General features: G+C 51.5%; 1 protein-coding gene across 2 annotated transcripts in view; it reads right to left on the reverse strand.

Moving 5' to 3' along the window:
* Window positions 1–14196, reverse strand: part of IGF2BP1 (insulin like growth factor 2 mRNA binding protein 1) — a 41444-nt gene extending 27248 nt beyond the window's left edge. For both annotated transcript variants that reach the window (XM_042915135.1, XM_042915134.1), the window contains exons 1-2: window positions 13943–14196; window positions 12650–12710 (exon numbers count right to left, since the gene is read on the reverse strand). In XM_042915135.1, coding sequence (XP_042771069.1) covers window positions 12650–12710; window positions 13943–14117 — 236 coding nt within the window. In that variant the 5' untranslated portion in view covers window positions 14118–14196. The remainder of the gene's footprint in view (window positions 1–12649; window positions 12711–13942) is intronic.
* Between the last annotated feature and the right edge of the window lie 2729 nt (window positions 14197–16925).

The raw sequence follows: 16925 nt of genomic DNA on the forward strand, positions 1-16925 counted from the left end.
ACGCCAGGTGACGCTAGCCAGCGAGGGTCGCTGTACGTGAAGCCTAACTCCTGCTTGTCAGCCAAGGGCAGGTACCTGGGCTCTTGCCTCAAAACATACGTAAGCTATGAATTATGGTTCTGTAGGCTCGTTGCAAAGGTCAACTCTTTGTCCCTTCCTGCTAGGAGGAGGGGGGTGGGTGAGAGGGGAAGCGTCTCAATCCCTGCCCTTCCCCCCAGCCTCCCATTTTCTCCCAGTTGAACCCAAACAAAGGTGGGGGAGAGATAGGCCACCGGCTCCTGGGCTGGTGCCTACCAGCACGCCACACGATGGAGGCCCTTGTAACTCAAAATTGTAACTCAAAATACCGACACAGTTTATTTCATGGGGTTTCACGGAGGCATTAACGTTGGGCATGTTTTCATTTGCTAACCTTATGCTCTTCCCCCCCAAAAAAGCTCAAAGTAAGATTCAATTTCTTTTAATACTTATTTATTTATTTATTTATTTATTTATTTATTGGGGGGAGGAGCAGAAAAAGGAGGAGGGGCAGAAAGAGAGGGAGAGAGAGAATCCCAAGCAGGCTCGCACGCTGTCTGGGCTCTATACAGCACAGAGCCTGACACAGGGCTTGATCCCACAACCCCAGGATCATGACCTGAGCCTAAATCAAGGGTCGGACACCACCGACCAAGCTACCCAGGCGCCCCAAGATTCAATGTCTTTGAAGCGCTAGGGTGCCTGGGTGGCTCAGTCGGTTCAGCATCCAACCTCGGCTCAGGTCATGATCTCACGGATCCGTGGGTTTGGGCCTGAGTCGGGCTCTGTGCTGACAGCCCAGAGCCTGGAGCCTGCTTCAGATTGTGTCTCCCTCTCTTTCTGCCCCTCCCCCACCCAGGCTCTCTCTCTCTCTCTCTCTCTCTCTCTCTCAAAAAGAAACATTAAAAAAAAATCTATTAATAAATAAAATTCCTTTGAACTGTTAAAAGATCACCTGTTCCCACCTTCTTAGAAAGCTCAGCCTTAGAGCTAAAAAGGCTTGGGTGTGAATCCCAGTGCTACTCCCCATTCAAGGTACTGACGAGGTATTGACCAGCTAAGTTACTTGAACCACTCAGAGCTTCAGCTTCCTTCTGGAGAATGAAGATACCTGCACAGGGTTCTTACGAGAATTCAGCAAAGTGACGTTGGTTAAATGTGAACAGATACTCCATAAATGCTCCCTGTAATTGTCGAAGGAATTCGTCTTTTGACCCGAGTCGCCTCGAACAGAACTCTGGAGCAAAGAAGATGCTCAGCGAAGGAAAGCAACAGGGATATGTGCCCTACCCTGCCTGAGGCCTCCTCACTACAATGCTACCTACCCCTTTCTCCCAGATGAACTGTCTTCCCATCAACATCTATCTCCCTGTCAATCCATAATGCTCTCCTTAATCCGCTATTTTGTCTGCCTATCCTCCAAAACACAGCTTAGCTCACTCAAAGCCTCCCTCCTCTATTTTAGTCCCTGAGGTTGTGTGCCTCCCATTTTAATACGTAGTCTCTTGGCCTCTGCTGTCCCACAGCTTTTCCTGGATCTAAAGTGAAAATGCCGGAGGGCAGAGATTTCATCTTGTACCTCTTTTGTGCAGCACCCTCTCGACCCTTGTTTCTCTCCCCCACCCTGAAAAAGACCCAATAGTGCTAAATAAAAACCCAATAATTAGTATTTAATGCAGCGCGGTGGGGGGGGGGGGGGGGGGGAGCAGGGCAAAGACTCCCATTTTATTTTTTTTTTCTTTTTTCTATTTATTTTTGAGACAGAGAGAGACAGAGCATGAACGGGGGAGGGGCAGAGAGAGAGGGAGACACAGAATCGGAAGCAGGCTCCAGGCTCTGAGCCATCAGCCCAGAGCCCGACGCGGGGCTCGAACTCACAGACTGTGAGATGGTGACCTGAGCCGAAGTCGGACGCTTAACCGACTGAGCCACCCAGGCTCCCCAAGACTCCCATTTTATATAGGATGAAGAGATGACCACCATGTAGGAAAATGCAAAACTGGCAACAGTTGAAATCCCCCAGAGAGGGGCGGGGGGGTGGTTTCTGTTCACTGGGTACAGTTTCAGTCCTGCAAGATGAACAGAGTTGTGGAGACGATGGCTGCACAACACTGCGAATGTTCTTAATGGCACTGAACTGCACACTTAAAAATGGTTACGTTGCTCGAGTGCCTTGGTGGCTCAGTTGGTTAAGCATCTGACTTCAGCTCAAGTCACCATCTCGTTGTTCATGGGTTTGAGTCCCACAGTGGGCTCTCTGCCGACAGCTCACAGCCTGGAGCCTGCTTCAGAATCTGTGTCTCCCTCTTTCTCTGCCCCTTCCCTGCTCATGCTCTCTCAAAACGAAATAAACGTTAAAAAAAATTTTTTTTGAATAACGCTTACGATGCTAAATTTCATGTTACGTATGCTTCACCACATAAAATTATTCTTTAAAAATATTTAATTGACTTAAATTATTTTTTTTTAATTTTTTTTTTAACGTTTATTTATTTTTGAGAGAGAGAGAGACAGAGCATGAACAGGGGAGGGGCAGAGAGAGAGGGACACACAGAATCTGAAACAGGCTGCAGGTTCTGAGCGGTCAGCCCGGAGCCCCGACGCGGGGCTCGAACTCACGGACCGTGAGATCATGACCTGAGCCGAAGTCGGACACTTAACCGACCAAGCCACCCAGGCGCCCCTGACTTAAATTATTTCAAAATAATTATTTAAGAGGCGCCTGGCTGGCTCAGTCAGTGGACCATGGGACTCTTGATCTCCAGGTCATGAGTTCAAGCCCCACTGTGGGCCTAGAGCCCACTTAGAATTAAGTAAATAAAAGGTTAAAAATAAAAAGCCAAATTAAAATATCTAAAATTCTTTTTTAACGTAAAAAACTGAAATTTTAAATTACAAATATTTCAGAGGTACCAAACTTCACCGCAAAACGCAAGCAAGCTATCCCACCAGTCCGCACCATCTTGTTAAAGATTTTCTTATGCCGCATTTGGTTGTAACCACGTATCTTTAAAGTCTCTCCATCCCCCTGCAGAAAATGGCTAATGCCAGAATGCCAGAGCACCCCCCCCCCCACACACACACACACACACACACACGCCCAGGCTAAAGTTGCTGACCATGGGATGTTCTGAAGAGACCAAAGGAGCCTGGGCCTAGACAGGCATGGCTCTTCCTCCAGTTAGAAGTTTAAATTTAGTGTGTCGCCTGGGCGGCTTAGTCAATTAAGCGTCTGACTTCGGCTCAGGTCGTGATCTCACAGTTCGTGGGTTCGAGCCCCGCGTCGGGCTCTGTGCCGACAGCTGAGCCTGGAGCCTGTTTCGGATTCTGTGTCTCCCTCTCTCTCTCTCTCTCTCTGCCCCTCCCCTGTTCATGCTCTGTCTCTGTCTCAAGAATTAATAGACATTAAAAAAATTTTTTTTTAAGAAAAAAGTTTAAATTCAGCCAACTACTCATTCAAGATAGCCCAGTGAGGGGCAAGGGTAGGAAAGTGAAAGATTATCTCATGAAGACCTAGGATGTTTGGGAAGATCATTTTATTCCACTGCCTGCCTGCCCCCAGCTTACTCTGGACAGGTCTCACTCTACCCTGTTCTAAAAAGCCAGCAGCGGGGCACCTGGGTGGCTGAGTCGGTTGAGCTCAGGTCATGATCTCACAGTCCGTGAGTTCGAGCCCCGCGTGGGGCTCTGTGCTGACAGCTCAGAGCCTGGAGCCTGCTTCGGATTCTGTGTCTCCCTCTCTCTCTCTCTCTCTCTCTCTCTCTCTGCCCCTCCCCTGCTCATGCTCTGTCTCTGTCTCAGAAATAAGTAAAAACATTTAAAACAAAATAAAAATAAATAAAAAAGCCAGCAGCAGCGGCAGCCGCTTTGGTTCAAAATGGTAATGACCACATTCAGGAAAACCCTCTCGGTAAAAAAGCTAGTCAGCTAGCTAGATTTTTTCCCTTCTTTTACGTTCGGTAAAAAGTTGCTGGTGTGGGGGACCCTCCACCAAAGAACTCAAAGAAAATACTCTTCTGAACCCTGCTGCCTTCCTTCCCAAGCCAACATCCTCTGTCTAGTCCTTGCTCAGAACATACTGGCTGCAGCCACCAACAGCCTGGTCTGCAGAGGATCATCTTTACTCTTTAATTTAGGGTTCTGTCTCCAAATCCTGCCAAAGCAAATGCTCTGTTACAGACGGACTTCTCCCAAGCAACTTAGAGACCTGGAGGAGGAAGTAGAATAAATATTTCTAGCTCCGAACACACATCCTCAACAAGTTCACTCCACCCGACAGCCCCCAGCCCAGTTCCTGTCTCCCCTCATTTTCTCCTCTTCATCTTCAGAGCACCTCATGGGAAGCTGAGGAGCCCCAAGCAATCCCAGACGCCACTCCAGGAAAGAGGCAACACATATCATTCCACGTCAACTAATTGTAAAAACCCTTTATGGTAACTGATTAAAGTCACAAGCCTGTTAAATGGCCAAAACCCACATCCGGATTGGAAGCCCTTCCTCTCCCCAGCCCGCTAAGAGAAGGTTCAATCCTCAGTCCCTACACTGCGATTTCGAAAGGGGCAATAGGTCCGCGCGAGCGCGTGTTTGTGCACCCTTTGAACAGGGAGCACCAGAGAGAGGAAGTGGATGTTGGGGGGCGGGGGTGGGGGCGGGGGTGGGGAGTGCTCCCTTTCCAGTCCAGGGGGCCAGGGAAAGCGAGGCCATTGGAGCTTTGCCGTCTACAAGGGCCCAGGACGGGGAACAGTGTATGCAGTCACTTCCCGGGCATCCAGGGATCCCCAACTCCTGAAAGGCTGTTTTGTGAGCTTACAGAGACAGAGAGAGAGAGAGAGAGAGGAGCGTTGAGGCAAAACGCGCCCATCTCCCACCAGGTGGGGGAAGCTGCTCTCATTTCTTCCTTCCTCAGACGCTCCAAGGACTCCCACTGTCCCCTTCCCATCCTGAATTCTTGTAACACTTACCTCATCGGCAGCACGAAGGTGGCTCCTCACTCACCAGTATCCCTACACCACATGCCCCTTTGACGGTAGCCCTCAAGTGTGAAATTTCACCTGGCCCGGGCTCATGGCATCAACAACAATAGAATCTGCGGCCCCCTCCCCTAAGGAATAACCAGCAGCAGCATTCTCCCCCATGCTCGCACCTTCTCTTCGAGCCTTTTGTCTGACAGGAGGGGTAAGAGACTTGGCAGCGGGGTCCACATCCCAGGGGGTCTGGGGGGACTGCCCTGGTAAGCCTCAGCTCCCTCTCCCAAAAGGGGGCTTTTCCTTTCAACATGCAGGTTATCAGAGCTCCCTACACACAAACTCCCTTCCATATGCCTGCCCCTCGTTGTCCCATGTAAACTACAGGCCACGTTCACAGAAGCACGCTTAAACACCCGACCTACTGCCTTAGAGTATATGCCCCAAGCTGCCAGTCCAGAGACAGAAGGCAGAGGGGTCCCTATCTAAAACAAGTAACAACAGCAATAATAATAGTTAATGTGTAGTAACACCGGTTTACGGTTCCAGAAACTTGAGGCTTAAGAAGATTAACTTCTGCGGTTTCATAGTCATTGCCTGACTCCAAAGCTCTTGTTTTTTAAACACCGGGCTCTCCTGGGAGACCTTTCCTCCACAGTCCAATAGAGGGTGGAGGGAGGGACCCAGGGTAGGTCACGAGACCCTGACCTAATAGAGCTTCCTCTCTCCTTGAGCCTCAGGAGCTCAGTGATTCCTGTCCACCAGGTTCCTGTTGCCAAAGAACTCAGACCCCACAAACAACCTTTACACAAAACAGTTTTTTCCTGAATTCTGATTTCTCCTCTGAAAGAGTCTAACTACATCCAATCAACGGAACTATCCAATCAAATTTCACGCAGACTTAACATTTTCCATTGCGAGTGGCCAAAACATCTGGATGAAGGACTAGTTTTTCAACTGAAACTAACGCTATATGAATAAAAAAACTGAAGTTTTCCTTAACCCTCTTCTACAGAAATACTGAGAGGGCGGACGAGAATCCAGGGAACAGACACGGTGTGGGAAACAGGTCCCCTCCTGTCTCCTCTCAAAGGGACAGTTCTCCATTCCCTTCCCCTACGCTAGGAGCGAAATTCACACCCATCCATCCTGACAGGTCCCTTAGGTGCCTCGAGCCACCTAAATGCCACTTGTCTAATAATCAGACTTGTCCTTAGGGGCTTTGAAAATATCTGGACATACCAGTCAAAAATTCTTCTCATCATCTAGCTGTTTGCTCTTTCACTCAAAAGCAGTTTACTGATGGGTCGCCATGCTCTATGCTCTCTGCCATACAACTGGAAGACTGGACTTCTGCGACAGGACTCCAGACCCTGGAGGACTGGACTTCTGCGATGCGACTCCATTTCTGGCCCTGTCTGTTCCGTATACAGTTACATTTCAGTGTCTTGCAATCAGGTTTTCTCTGACTGTATCACAATGATGAGGTGCAGACCGGTCTACTTTTCTCCTGCGATTTACCCGTAATCAACATACATTTGATTTCGGTGACCTGTCTTTAGGATGAAAACTTGTTTGAACCTGCTGTGCCTTTCATTCCTTGACTCTTTATTGCAAACCTACTGGCTGCGAACATAAGGCCTTACAAAGCTGGCTCTGCTTGTTCAGTATCAGGATGACCCCTCCCACTCACTAAAAAAGCACGTAGGCCCCTTTGAACAAAATCTGAGGGGACATCCAAGTTTTTCTACCGGAATGGAATTAGCCAACTGGAGACTGAATATCTTCCCGCTGGCCGTGCCTTCCTTCCAAGGGTATGTTAGCACAGACGCTCCCCCGAAAGATCTCTTCCTAGCCAAATCAAACTTTTTATCAGTTAACCAAAAAAGGCTGCACTCTCTCCAGTGCATGTTTTCTGAGACCTTTCCTTGCTTTTGTTTTGACAGGCGTTTTAAAAGGTGTGGGCGAGGAGGGGAAATGTGCTTCGCACAGGTGGAAATGGCGTGCAAATTTTACGTTCACATGAAGTCAAACCCCGGGCTGAGACCCTGAGAAAACTCTTCAAGGGCCAGTCAGTGGCCCACTGGAGGGCCTGTCGTCCACCTTTTACCCCGGGGGGAACAAAACCCGTCCTAGAAGCCCGGGTTGACTACCATTACTCCCTTTTGTGGTTGTTTCCTAAAGCCTTTGGAACGGGGAGCCAGTCCATTTTCTAAAGATTCCTGGACCCTGTTGACTCTTCCATCCTTAGGCCCCATTGCCAAGGGGCCTCAGCTACTGGGAGAGGGCCACAACAACCACATGCACCTCCATTTTCTCTCCACCTCTCTCGCCCTTTTCTCCTTCCCCACCCTCCCTCCCCAGCCCTCTTCGATCCTCCTTGGCCTTTTGCTTCTGCCTTGGAGTGGAAAGGTCTAGGGACAGCCCGGGCGCTGGAAAGGGCTGCGCCCAGAGCCACGGACCGCTCCACGTGGGCGAGGCTGGGGATCCGGGGGCTCTCAGGTCCAAGGCGAGGCTGTCTGGCCGCGGGCCGCGGCCGGGGGTCTCGGGCAGGGAAGCCCTCCTGGGAGACCCCCCCCCCCCACCATCCCCGGGCCTGCGGGCGCGCCGGCGGCCCCCCTCCCCCCCCAGGAACGGAGCGGGCGGAGATTGCGGGCGGGGAAGGCGTGGGGCAGCGGGGCCGGCGCGGGCCCTCCAGGAAGCGCAGCCGGCGCCGCCGCGACTTTCTCGGCTTTTTTGCAAAAAGGGGAAGGGCAGGCGGGCAACCCCGCCGGCAGAAAGCGCCTTGCCCTTCGCCCCGATCTCCCACCCGTCTTCGAAAGCGCCCGCCTGCGACCCCCTCTGTCCCGTGGGGCGCTGTGCGCCTCCGGCCGCCTCTCTTTAAAAAGGGAAGCGGGGACTCCACCCCAACCCCCATCTCTCTTTCTCTTTTTTTCCCCCGTCTGGAATTTCCAACCCGGGACTAACTCGTCTGATTTCTCCAGTCTCCCCTGCTGCTGCTTTTTTTTTTTTTTTTTTTTTTCCCCGTCCCCTCCTCTCCCCTCTCCCTCAACACTCCCATCCCAAATTCTAAGCTGCACTTTCTGGAAGGCATCGGCCACGTTTTAGGAATCTTTATAGAGGGCGGACAGAGAACGAGACTGGATTCAAATCCTAACAGCTGGCAAAATGTCTGTTCTTCAAACGCCTCTGGTTCACACTTTCATTCTAATGACAACATTGCCACCCAAGAGATAGAACCCGTATATGTCTTTCAGCAACTCCCCCCCCACCCAAATCTCACACAGCATTTGCTGGTCTCCCCACCCCCCCCCTTTTTACTCAACCAAACCAGATCTGAAATTGTTAAGAATATTTTATAACTGTATCCTCCCTAGCCTATCTCAGTGGTAATCTTTGTCAGCTGGCTGCTACACATTAAAGTATAGAATAAACTCTTAAAAAATAAGCCTTAAGAGTACCCAAACACATGACATAGATTCAAATGATGTATATTAAGGTAATTTGAAAAGATTAGAAGCTCAGAACCTTTGAATCAAGATTTTTCCAACTGCTAATGTCATGTATTTCATCTCTGAAACATAATTACAAGAATGTTTTGCTCTTTTTCCACCAAAAGCTATGCCATTAAAATTGTACATTTGGAAGAGTTGACTATACTTGGAATAAATTAGCGATGGGAATTACAACTCTTCCCCCTCCTTTCCTCCAAAGTTCTCCATCGGGGAAAGCACTGAGGTAAAATTTCATCTTTTGACTTTGGGTCAGAAAAGAAAAGATTCTAGAAACCCACAACTCTTCCAATGGACAGTCAAACACCACTGTCCTTGGGAAAGGATCTTGAAATGCTGTGCACTAAATGGCAACAAGTGAAGGGTTTCTCTGGGCAGCGAAGAAAACATAACTCACGAATGTGTAAGGTTTACATGCTAGGTGGAAATTAAGTGAGTGAATTGATTCCCACCTTCCCTCTCCAAAGAGTGCAGACAAATTTAAGAATCAACCATTTTTAAATTTATATCAAGGCAAAAAAAAAAAAAAAAAAAAAAAAAGCCCTAACCATATACTCACAAGAAAACCTTTTACTAAAAGTGTGAAACTTACTGGCTTAATACAGGTCAGATGTATCTTTCAACTGCGACCACTAAAGTAAAAGTGCCTGAAAATCCTCCCACCCTGTACTTTTTACTCCTTTGTTGTTTTTTTAAAGACATTCCCTTGCTTCTTAAACCCCTTATAATTCACTTTCAGCCCCTGAGAACACTGTTTATTAAAGACAAATCCATTTCTGAAGGCGAAATCTTTTTGCTTGTTTTGAAAACACTTAGTGATCCAATGACTTCAGAGCAAATCACTTAAAATTAAAAATAATATTTTTGCCACTTACAGGACATCCCCTTCGCACAGATTTCCAAAGCTGCTAACTTTGGGAAGTTCAACTGTAAAATCGGAATAAAGCTGAAGCCCTTTTGGAGGGTTCCCACGCTTCCGTGGCTCTGACACCCAATTTCTGTTTGGGCATTTTTGTAGTAAGAGTTGGAAAATTAAAGGGAAAGTGGTTAGCCCGCCTCATGTTAAGTCAGCTTAGAGAAAAGAACCACCATTAACCTGCCTAGGAAAATCAATCTTTTAAGTTGAACACATTTCATGCAGAAAGGCGGTGCACCTCTTCCATTTTACTCTTAACAGCCAACACCTTTCATTTTTATGACAGCAGTTGACAGTAGGTATGCTGTCTTTACGTCACATTCCTCCAGAAAAAGGCACACACAGTGGCAAATGAAATAAAAGTTTAATTCCCTTAAAAAAGCAAGTCATTTCCCAAGGTAAACACGTCTAAAATGGGACCCCCCCCCTTACCTTAAAGGACTCTTATGTCTCTCAAAATAAAACACATATATGAACCCTTTCCACAACTGTTTTAAAAATGCTCTTGGCTTTTCTCCGTTGTCCTAACATTTGACAGTGAAAATACACAAAGTCTCAGCAAAAAGCCAAAACTGTTAGCCAGAATTCCAACACTGTCTAAGAAGGGGTTTGGAAAGGTGGAAGAAATCGAATGTCACCCGATTAAAAATTAAAATTAAACATGTTTTCAGTGTAAATACATAGGGCTCGGTCTCTTGGGTTCTTAAAAAGGTACAAATTATATTCAAATAGATATAAACTTAGAACAAAATAGATGCATACTTCAGAGTCAGGGATGCTAAGGTAACTGCTGTAACCTTCTATCATTTGTTTGATCCCCGCCCCCCGCCAAAAAAACCAAGCAAACAAACAAAAAACAGGAACACATAGGGTTTAGACTTTCTTGAATCTCTCAGAAATGTGTCAAGTCATATCTCATTTGGAACTGAGCGCACCAAAAATAGTTACTTCTATTTCTTTAAACAGTGAAAAGAAGTACATATACACAAAATACACATGCACAGTTGTTCATCTTGCTTCAAATATCAGTTATAGTTAATTCACTAGATCCTGTTTTATACAGCCGTGAGATTTGAAAAGGCCAGTCCCAGACCAACTGAAGAACTGGTTTTCAGACAGACTAACTAAAAACACATACCACAAAATGCTTCCTTCAAAGAACTCAAAATGATAGAGCAAACGGACTTCATGCAAACAAACTCTTTTTTTAAATCCTAAAACTTCAAAAATTGATTCATTTTAGAAAAATGAAGTGCCTTCTCACCACCCCGCAAACACACACACACACACACACACACACACACACACAACTGACTCAGTGTTTGTGCTCAAAAAATTATTTCAGGGAAGGGAAGAACACACAAAAGATGGAATTTAATATGGATGGGGAAAGGAAGATTTTGTACCCACTCTTCTCACAAACCCCACCCCTTCCCAACTCAAAAGGGCCCTAAGTAATGCATTTTGGAGGGAACAAGAAGGAGCCTAAAAATGGCTTGAAAGCAAACAGATGGCTTAGGGGGTAAGATCCATAAATACAGAGCACCATGGAAATTAAAGTATAAATGTTTTGGGTCCCATTTCATCACGTTTTGCTATTTCTCTTGCCTTCGATGCATTCTCTTTACAATTTAAACCATCCTGAAGCGCCAAAGGGAAAAAAAAAATCCTACATATTTCAGAATTCCAGTTATTCTGGATCTCTCTCATCAACATGTTTCAAACACTCAGCTTTCAGTTCAATTAGCCACAATCTTCTCAATAAATCTACTGGTGTCAGTATGCTGCTCTCATTCCCATCTCCAGGAAATGTTTCAAAATAATAAATAAGCCTTTTTTTTTTTTTTTTGCCCCCCGTCCTTCCGATTTTATTGCCTCTTTACTCCTAACTCTAATTGCCTTTCCAATAAGAGTATTGGAAGCACTGTGAGGTTAAATCACAGACTCTATAAACATAGTTACAAGCCATATTGATCATCTATAGATACAATAGCTCCAAGTTACTTAAAATATCTCAAAGCAAAAAACCACGGAACAGATTTTTATCTGACTTAAACTTTGCAGTTAAACTTCACAGGCTCAAAAACAAAACAAAACAAAACAAAAAAACAAAAAACCAAAGCCACCCACCTACACCTTCCCACCCAGGAAAAAGGCCAGGGATTATTCTCAATGCAGCAAGTTTCCAGTGAAATGAGGGGGAGAACACACCTAGGGAGGGGAGAGGGTAACACAGGGCTCAAAAATTTCCTGGGAGCTGCCACAGGAGGGAAAACTGCACTGTCAACATGTTTAAAGTCAGATTTGAGAGAGCCGACTCTGTTCTTATAATTTCCCAACCAGAGTTCAATGAAAAGATCTGGAACCCCCCCCTCCATGAATCACATTTGGGGGGAACATCATAGAGGTACCCCACTTTTTGCTTCAGTGAGAACAGAAAGGTACTGGGACACAGACACACACACACACTCTCTTTCTCTCTCTCTCTCTCTCTCCACTATTCATCCAGGGAGTTCTAGACCCTCCAAAGAGCCCCAGCTCACAGCCTGAACACAAAGCTCTCACCCCAGATGGTCCCCTTGTAACAATGGACTGAAGGGGGGGGGAGGGGGGGCTCAGAAAGGATAGCACACAGCCAAAGCATATTCTTTGCAAAATGCAGTTGGGAGGGGAGGATGTGTAATGTGAGGGACTAAGAGTAGGGGTCTGAGAAAAAAAAAGGTCCTTGCCTGTTGCAGAAATACATATAAAGCACAAGCAATTCTTTTGGGGACAGGAACTCCAAATCCACCTCCCCTAGGGAACTGGAGGGGACCCCCCCCCCAATCCACTTAAGAATTATGCTAAGGGATGGGTGGAGAAAAAAGAGAAAATGAGGCCTGCTAGAAGTTGCAGCAATGTCCAGGAGTTCCAACTCTTCAACGATTTTTAGCTTCCCCACAAAAATGGCCCCATACACCTTGAATAAACTCCACAAGGCTTCTCCCCTCTTGATTTTTTTCCCTTTTACTTCTCCAAATACCATCTCTCCCAGCCCACCCCAAACCCGGCTTATTTTTTACAAGCTGTAAACCACCCATTACAAGATCTTAGCCAATCTTCCCTCCCTGCCCCCAACATCCGGAGTTGGGGGTGGGAAGGCCAGTAATGGGTTTCTTCCACTGGAGACACTATGGACCCCTTAACACAGCCTCTAAGCGCCCCCAGGTTGCCTCCCTTCTCAAAGGGCCCTTTCCTACCTTTGTTTTTTGGGGACCGAGTGTTCAATCTCTAGGCGTTTTCCTTGCAATTCGACTTTCCCTAAAGATTAAAAAAAAAAAAAAAAAAAAAAAAAAGACAATGTAAGAGCTGGAACAGGAGCGTGGGGTGGGAAAGGGACGGAGAAAGAGGGGCACTCAGGAGTTCCTGGGATTTGAGATCTGCCCAGGAATCCAGGCAGTGGGTTCCGCGGCCGGGACGCGAAACGGCCGCTCTGGGAATGGTGGAACCTATAAATTCGTTATTGTGTTTTGTTAATTTTCGTTTCGTTCTGTTCTCCCACCGAGGCTGGCTGGGCAGTGGCTCGCTCTGGGAGCCGGATCCGGGAAAGGGGCGACGAGGGCGTTCGTGTGGGCGGGCTGCCTGCTCGACTCCCAGATGTGGGGAGCAGGGACCGGGAGAGAAAGGGCCCCCCGATGCTCCCAAAGTGTGTGGCGGGGGAGGGGTGCAGAATGAAACTTTAGTTTCCCGTCCTGCCGCGGAGAGGGGCTCCGGGCGGCGGGGCGCTCACCTGTCGGGGCCGGTGGTGGGCAGAGGCCCTGGGGGAGCGGTGCGGGGCCCCGCGGGGAGGGTCCCCGGCGGCCGCGACGCGCGCCTCTCGGCCCAGCCTGGGCGTCTCGGGAAGCAGCATGGCGACCCGGCGCCGCCGCCGCCGCGCCACCCCGCTCACGCCCCACTTTCAAATCAAAATGGCTCAAGCCCAGGCCCTGGGCGGGAGGCGGGACCCCCTCGTCTCAGGTCCTGCCCGAAGGCTGCAGTCCCCACCGGGCTCCCGGGAGATCGGAGACGGAGCGGGGACCCCTTTCCCCGCCTGGAAAGGCCTAGGGCGGAGGAACGGGAGCAGGGGGTGTTCGCACAGGGGGCCGAGGGGGGTGGGGTGGGGTGGGGGGCGGCCAGCCTCGGATAGGGAGGGGCGGACGTGAAAATAATGCCCGGACCGGGGCCGCCAGAGTGGGGACCCCCCCCAACACACACACACAGCCAATGGGGCCCCCCGCCCCGTCGGTGGGGGGCAGGGGCGGCCTTGCTAAAGCCTCCAGCTTCTGCTCTGGGGCTGGGAGGAAGGGGTGAGGAGGTCCGGGATATTTCCGCGCGAGGGGCGAGTCGGGGGGATGCAGGGGGCGTCGAAGGAGGTGGGCGGACGGTGGGTGCCCAGGCCAAGACCCGCAGGCCGGAGGGACAGAGGAGTTGGCGGGCCAGGAGAGAAGAGGGGCAGGTCTCCGTTGTTCGGGGATTTCGTTGTGGTTTTTCCGGGGAGGTGGGCGCACTCTTACCGGAGAAAGTTTCGATGGCCTTCATCGCCCAGTGCTCGTCGGGGCAGTCCACGAAGGCATAGCCGGACTTGACCAAGAACTGGCCGCTGTAGGAGATCTTGTGCTCCGCAAACACTTTCTCCAAGTCCGCGGGGGTCACGCTCTCGTTGAGGTTGCCGATGTACAGCTTGTTCATGGTGGCGGTCTCGGGGCGGGACGCGGTCCCTGGCAAGGCCGAGCGGGCGGGCGCGGGCGGCGAGCCTCCTAGGCCGAGAGGCGGGAGGCCGGCGGCAGCAGCCGCAAACTTTCTTCGCACCCCACCCCTGAAGTTGTCCGGAGCCCGCGGCGGCGAGGGCGGCCTGAGGGCGCGCAGAGGTCGCGGGAGAGTTCGGCGAGGCCCGGGAGAAGTGCCCGCGGCGCGCTGGGAGGCGGACGACTCGGCGCTGCTCCTTCCCTTCTGTCCGAAACCCCTCCGAGCGGGCTGGTGTGTCACGTTTCTCCGCGGCCGCCCTGGCGCCGCCTCTAAATAAAATCGACTTGAAAAAAAATGGAGCGGAAAAAAAAAAAAAAAAAAAAAAAAAGGCGAAGCCACGTGGTGAAAGCCCCCACCCACCCTGCTAGGGAAGACCCCCGACGCCTCTGGGCCCATCGGCCCTTCAGCCCGGCCCTGCCCACCAATCCCTAGCCTGGGGTGCGGGGGGAGGGGGCACTCAACTCACCCCCGGGGGGAAAACAGGGCGGCGGGGGCCGCGTTCCCGAGGCTCGGCTTGCCCCCTCCCCCTTGGCAAGAATCTGGCCCCTAGGGAGGCGCCCCGCCCCCACCCATCCCCCTACCCCGGCCCCGGCTGGGGGAGGGTGGTCGGGCCCTGAATCTCCCACCTCTTTATGGGTAAAATGTACGGTTATTTTTTTATTCGTGTGCAGGCTGGGGGGAGAGTTTGCCCACCCTACCCCGGTTAACTGCTAGCGACTGACAGGCGGGGAACGGCCGAGATAGACAAAGAGAAGCTGAGGACTCTGGGGTCTTCAGGCGGGGGTCGCGCGAGCCGGCGATTTTAAAAAGAAAGGCGCTTTTCCCCTGGATTTTTACGTGAGGGGTCTCGGCCTTCCCGGCCCCAGCCCTGGGAGACTCCCCCGCCTGCGGGGATCCGGGACCGAGGGACCCTGCGAGCGCGGGACCGGGAAGCCGAGACCGCGGGGGGACCGCGGCTGGGAACGAGGGAGCCGCAAGAAATCATGTTTCGGGATTCCCACGGGGGAAGGGTGGCTCGCACCCGGGGTTCGGCTGCTGAACGAGGCCGTCTCAAGGTCCTGGGGGAACGCGCGGCTCCGGCCCAAGCTGACCCCAGGAGAGGGAGGGGTGGAGAGGAGGAAGAGGAGTGGTAGCGTGAGCAGACCCGAGCGAACCGAAGGGGGAGGTCTCAGGGAGGGAGTGACCGGGTGGAGAGCCGAACGCTCCCCTTCTCCCTCCCTGTCGCGGGGGCAGACAGGTGGAGTCCCCTCCGCCCGCCCCACCCAGGCCGGCGACCGCAGCTTTCCCAGCGCTGGGTTAGGGGCTCGGAACTTTGTTTGGGGTGCAGCGGTGGGATCCGGGCGGGAAGGCGGGAGAGGGGCCGGGGGCGGGGGGCCGAGCGCGAAGCCCCGCCCACGTCCCCAGGTCAGACCCGCGGGGGGAGGGGGTAATTTCCGCTCGGCGCTCGGGGAAGCGAGGGGCGGGAGCTTGGAGGAGGGGGCGGTGGCCCCTCCCCCGCCCGTTCCTGGGGAGGGGGAAGCGGATCCGCCCTGGTCCCTTTCCTCGCCTTTGACCAACTCGCTCCGGATCCTCCGGCCCCGGGAGCCCGAGGGACGGACCCGACTGGGCTAGGGGCGACACGTGGGCGGTCGCACCCCGTCTCGGCGGTGGGGGAGGGGGCAGTTCGCCGCGCGTTTCGGAGTCCCGGATAGGCGGCGGAGAGCGGGACGCGCGGTCCACGCGCAACCGGGATCCCGGGCCGAGTGGCGGGCGAGGGCAACGAGTTTCCAGCGGAGGGGGCTGGGACGGCGCCGGGCGGGGGGGGGGGGGGCGGAGAGCGCGGCCCGGGGACCTCGGAGCCCCCCAGGCCCGAGGGTCGGGAAAAGAAGGGGGGAGGGACTGGACCCCCGGTAATGCCAGACTCTCCCTGCACTGGGCGGAAGCTCGGGTTTTGCTCCGGGTTCTGCGGGAGGGAGAAACAATTCTGTCGGGGGCACGCGTGCTGCGAGGGCAGGTGAGGAAGGGGGTCACTCTCCCTTTCCCCGTCCCCGACCCCATTGTCTCAGTCGCCTGCGGCCCGGGCCGGCTCCGCAACACGTGTTGGCTGCACTGATATGAATGCCTTGGATTTTTTTTTTTTCCTTGTTATTATTTTTTGTTTGCAGAGTCAGTGAGCTGACTCCCCGACTTGGGCACACCGCTCTTCTGTCAGACGATTTGATACCGTTCAAAAAGTCGGGAGTTAAAAGACCACACGCCGCACCTTTGTCCCCCTCCCGGTTTTCCCCGCGCGCTGCAAAGAAATGGGGCTTGGGCGTGGGGGGAGGGCTTCCAACTCGGTTTTCTCCATCACCACCTTCAAAACCCACTCTCCAAATCCGCGTTTTGTTCTAGCCAGCCACGTGTTTGTCGGATTTGGGGGGTTGTGACGGGTTGTTGGTTTTTGTTTTTTTTTTTTTTTCCTCTGCTTGGGGCAACAGAAATTAAAATACTATGAGCTGTTAGTTGCTGAGTAGAAAAAGAATGTTGTTTTCTACGCAGGAAGGTGGGCGACATCTGTATCCTACCCCCCCCCCACCTCTTCCGACCCTCGCCCCCCACCCCCCGCCCTTCCCCGCAGATTCTGACTCTTAATATTCAGTCAGCTCTTGACCATAATTTTCACACAAACCCACGAGCTGGAAGCGGTGTCTGCCACGTAGTAGGCATTCAATAAACATTTAAAAAATGAAAGACCAGCTAATGCAAACTGCAGAGCAAAGAGAATAAAGA

This window comes from Panthera leo, chromosome E1 (genome assembly GCF_018350215.1).
Source record: "Panthera leo isolate Ple1 chromosome E1, P.leo_Ple1_pat1.1, whole genome shotgun sequence".
Taxonomy (NCBI): Eukaryota; Metazoa; Chordata; class Mammalia; order Carnivora; family Felidae; genus Panthera; species Panthera leo.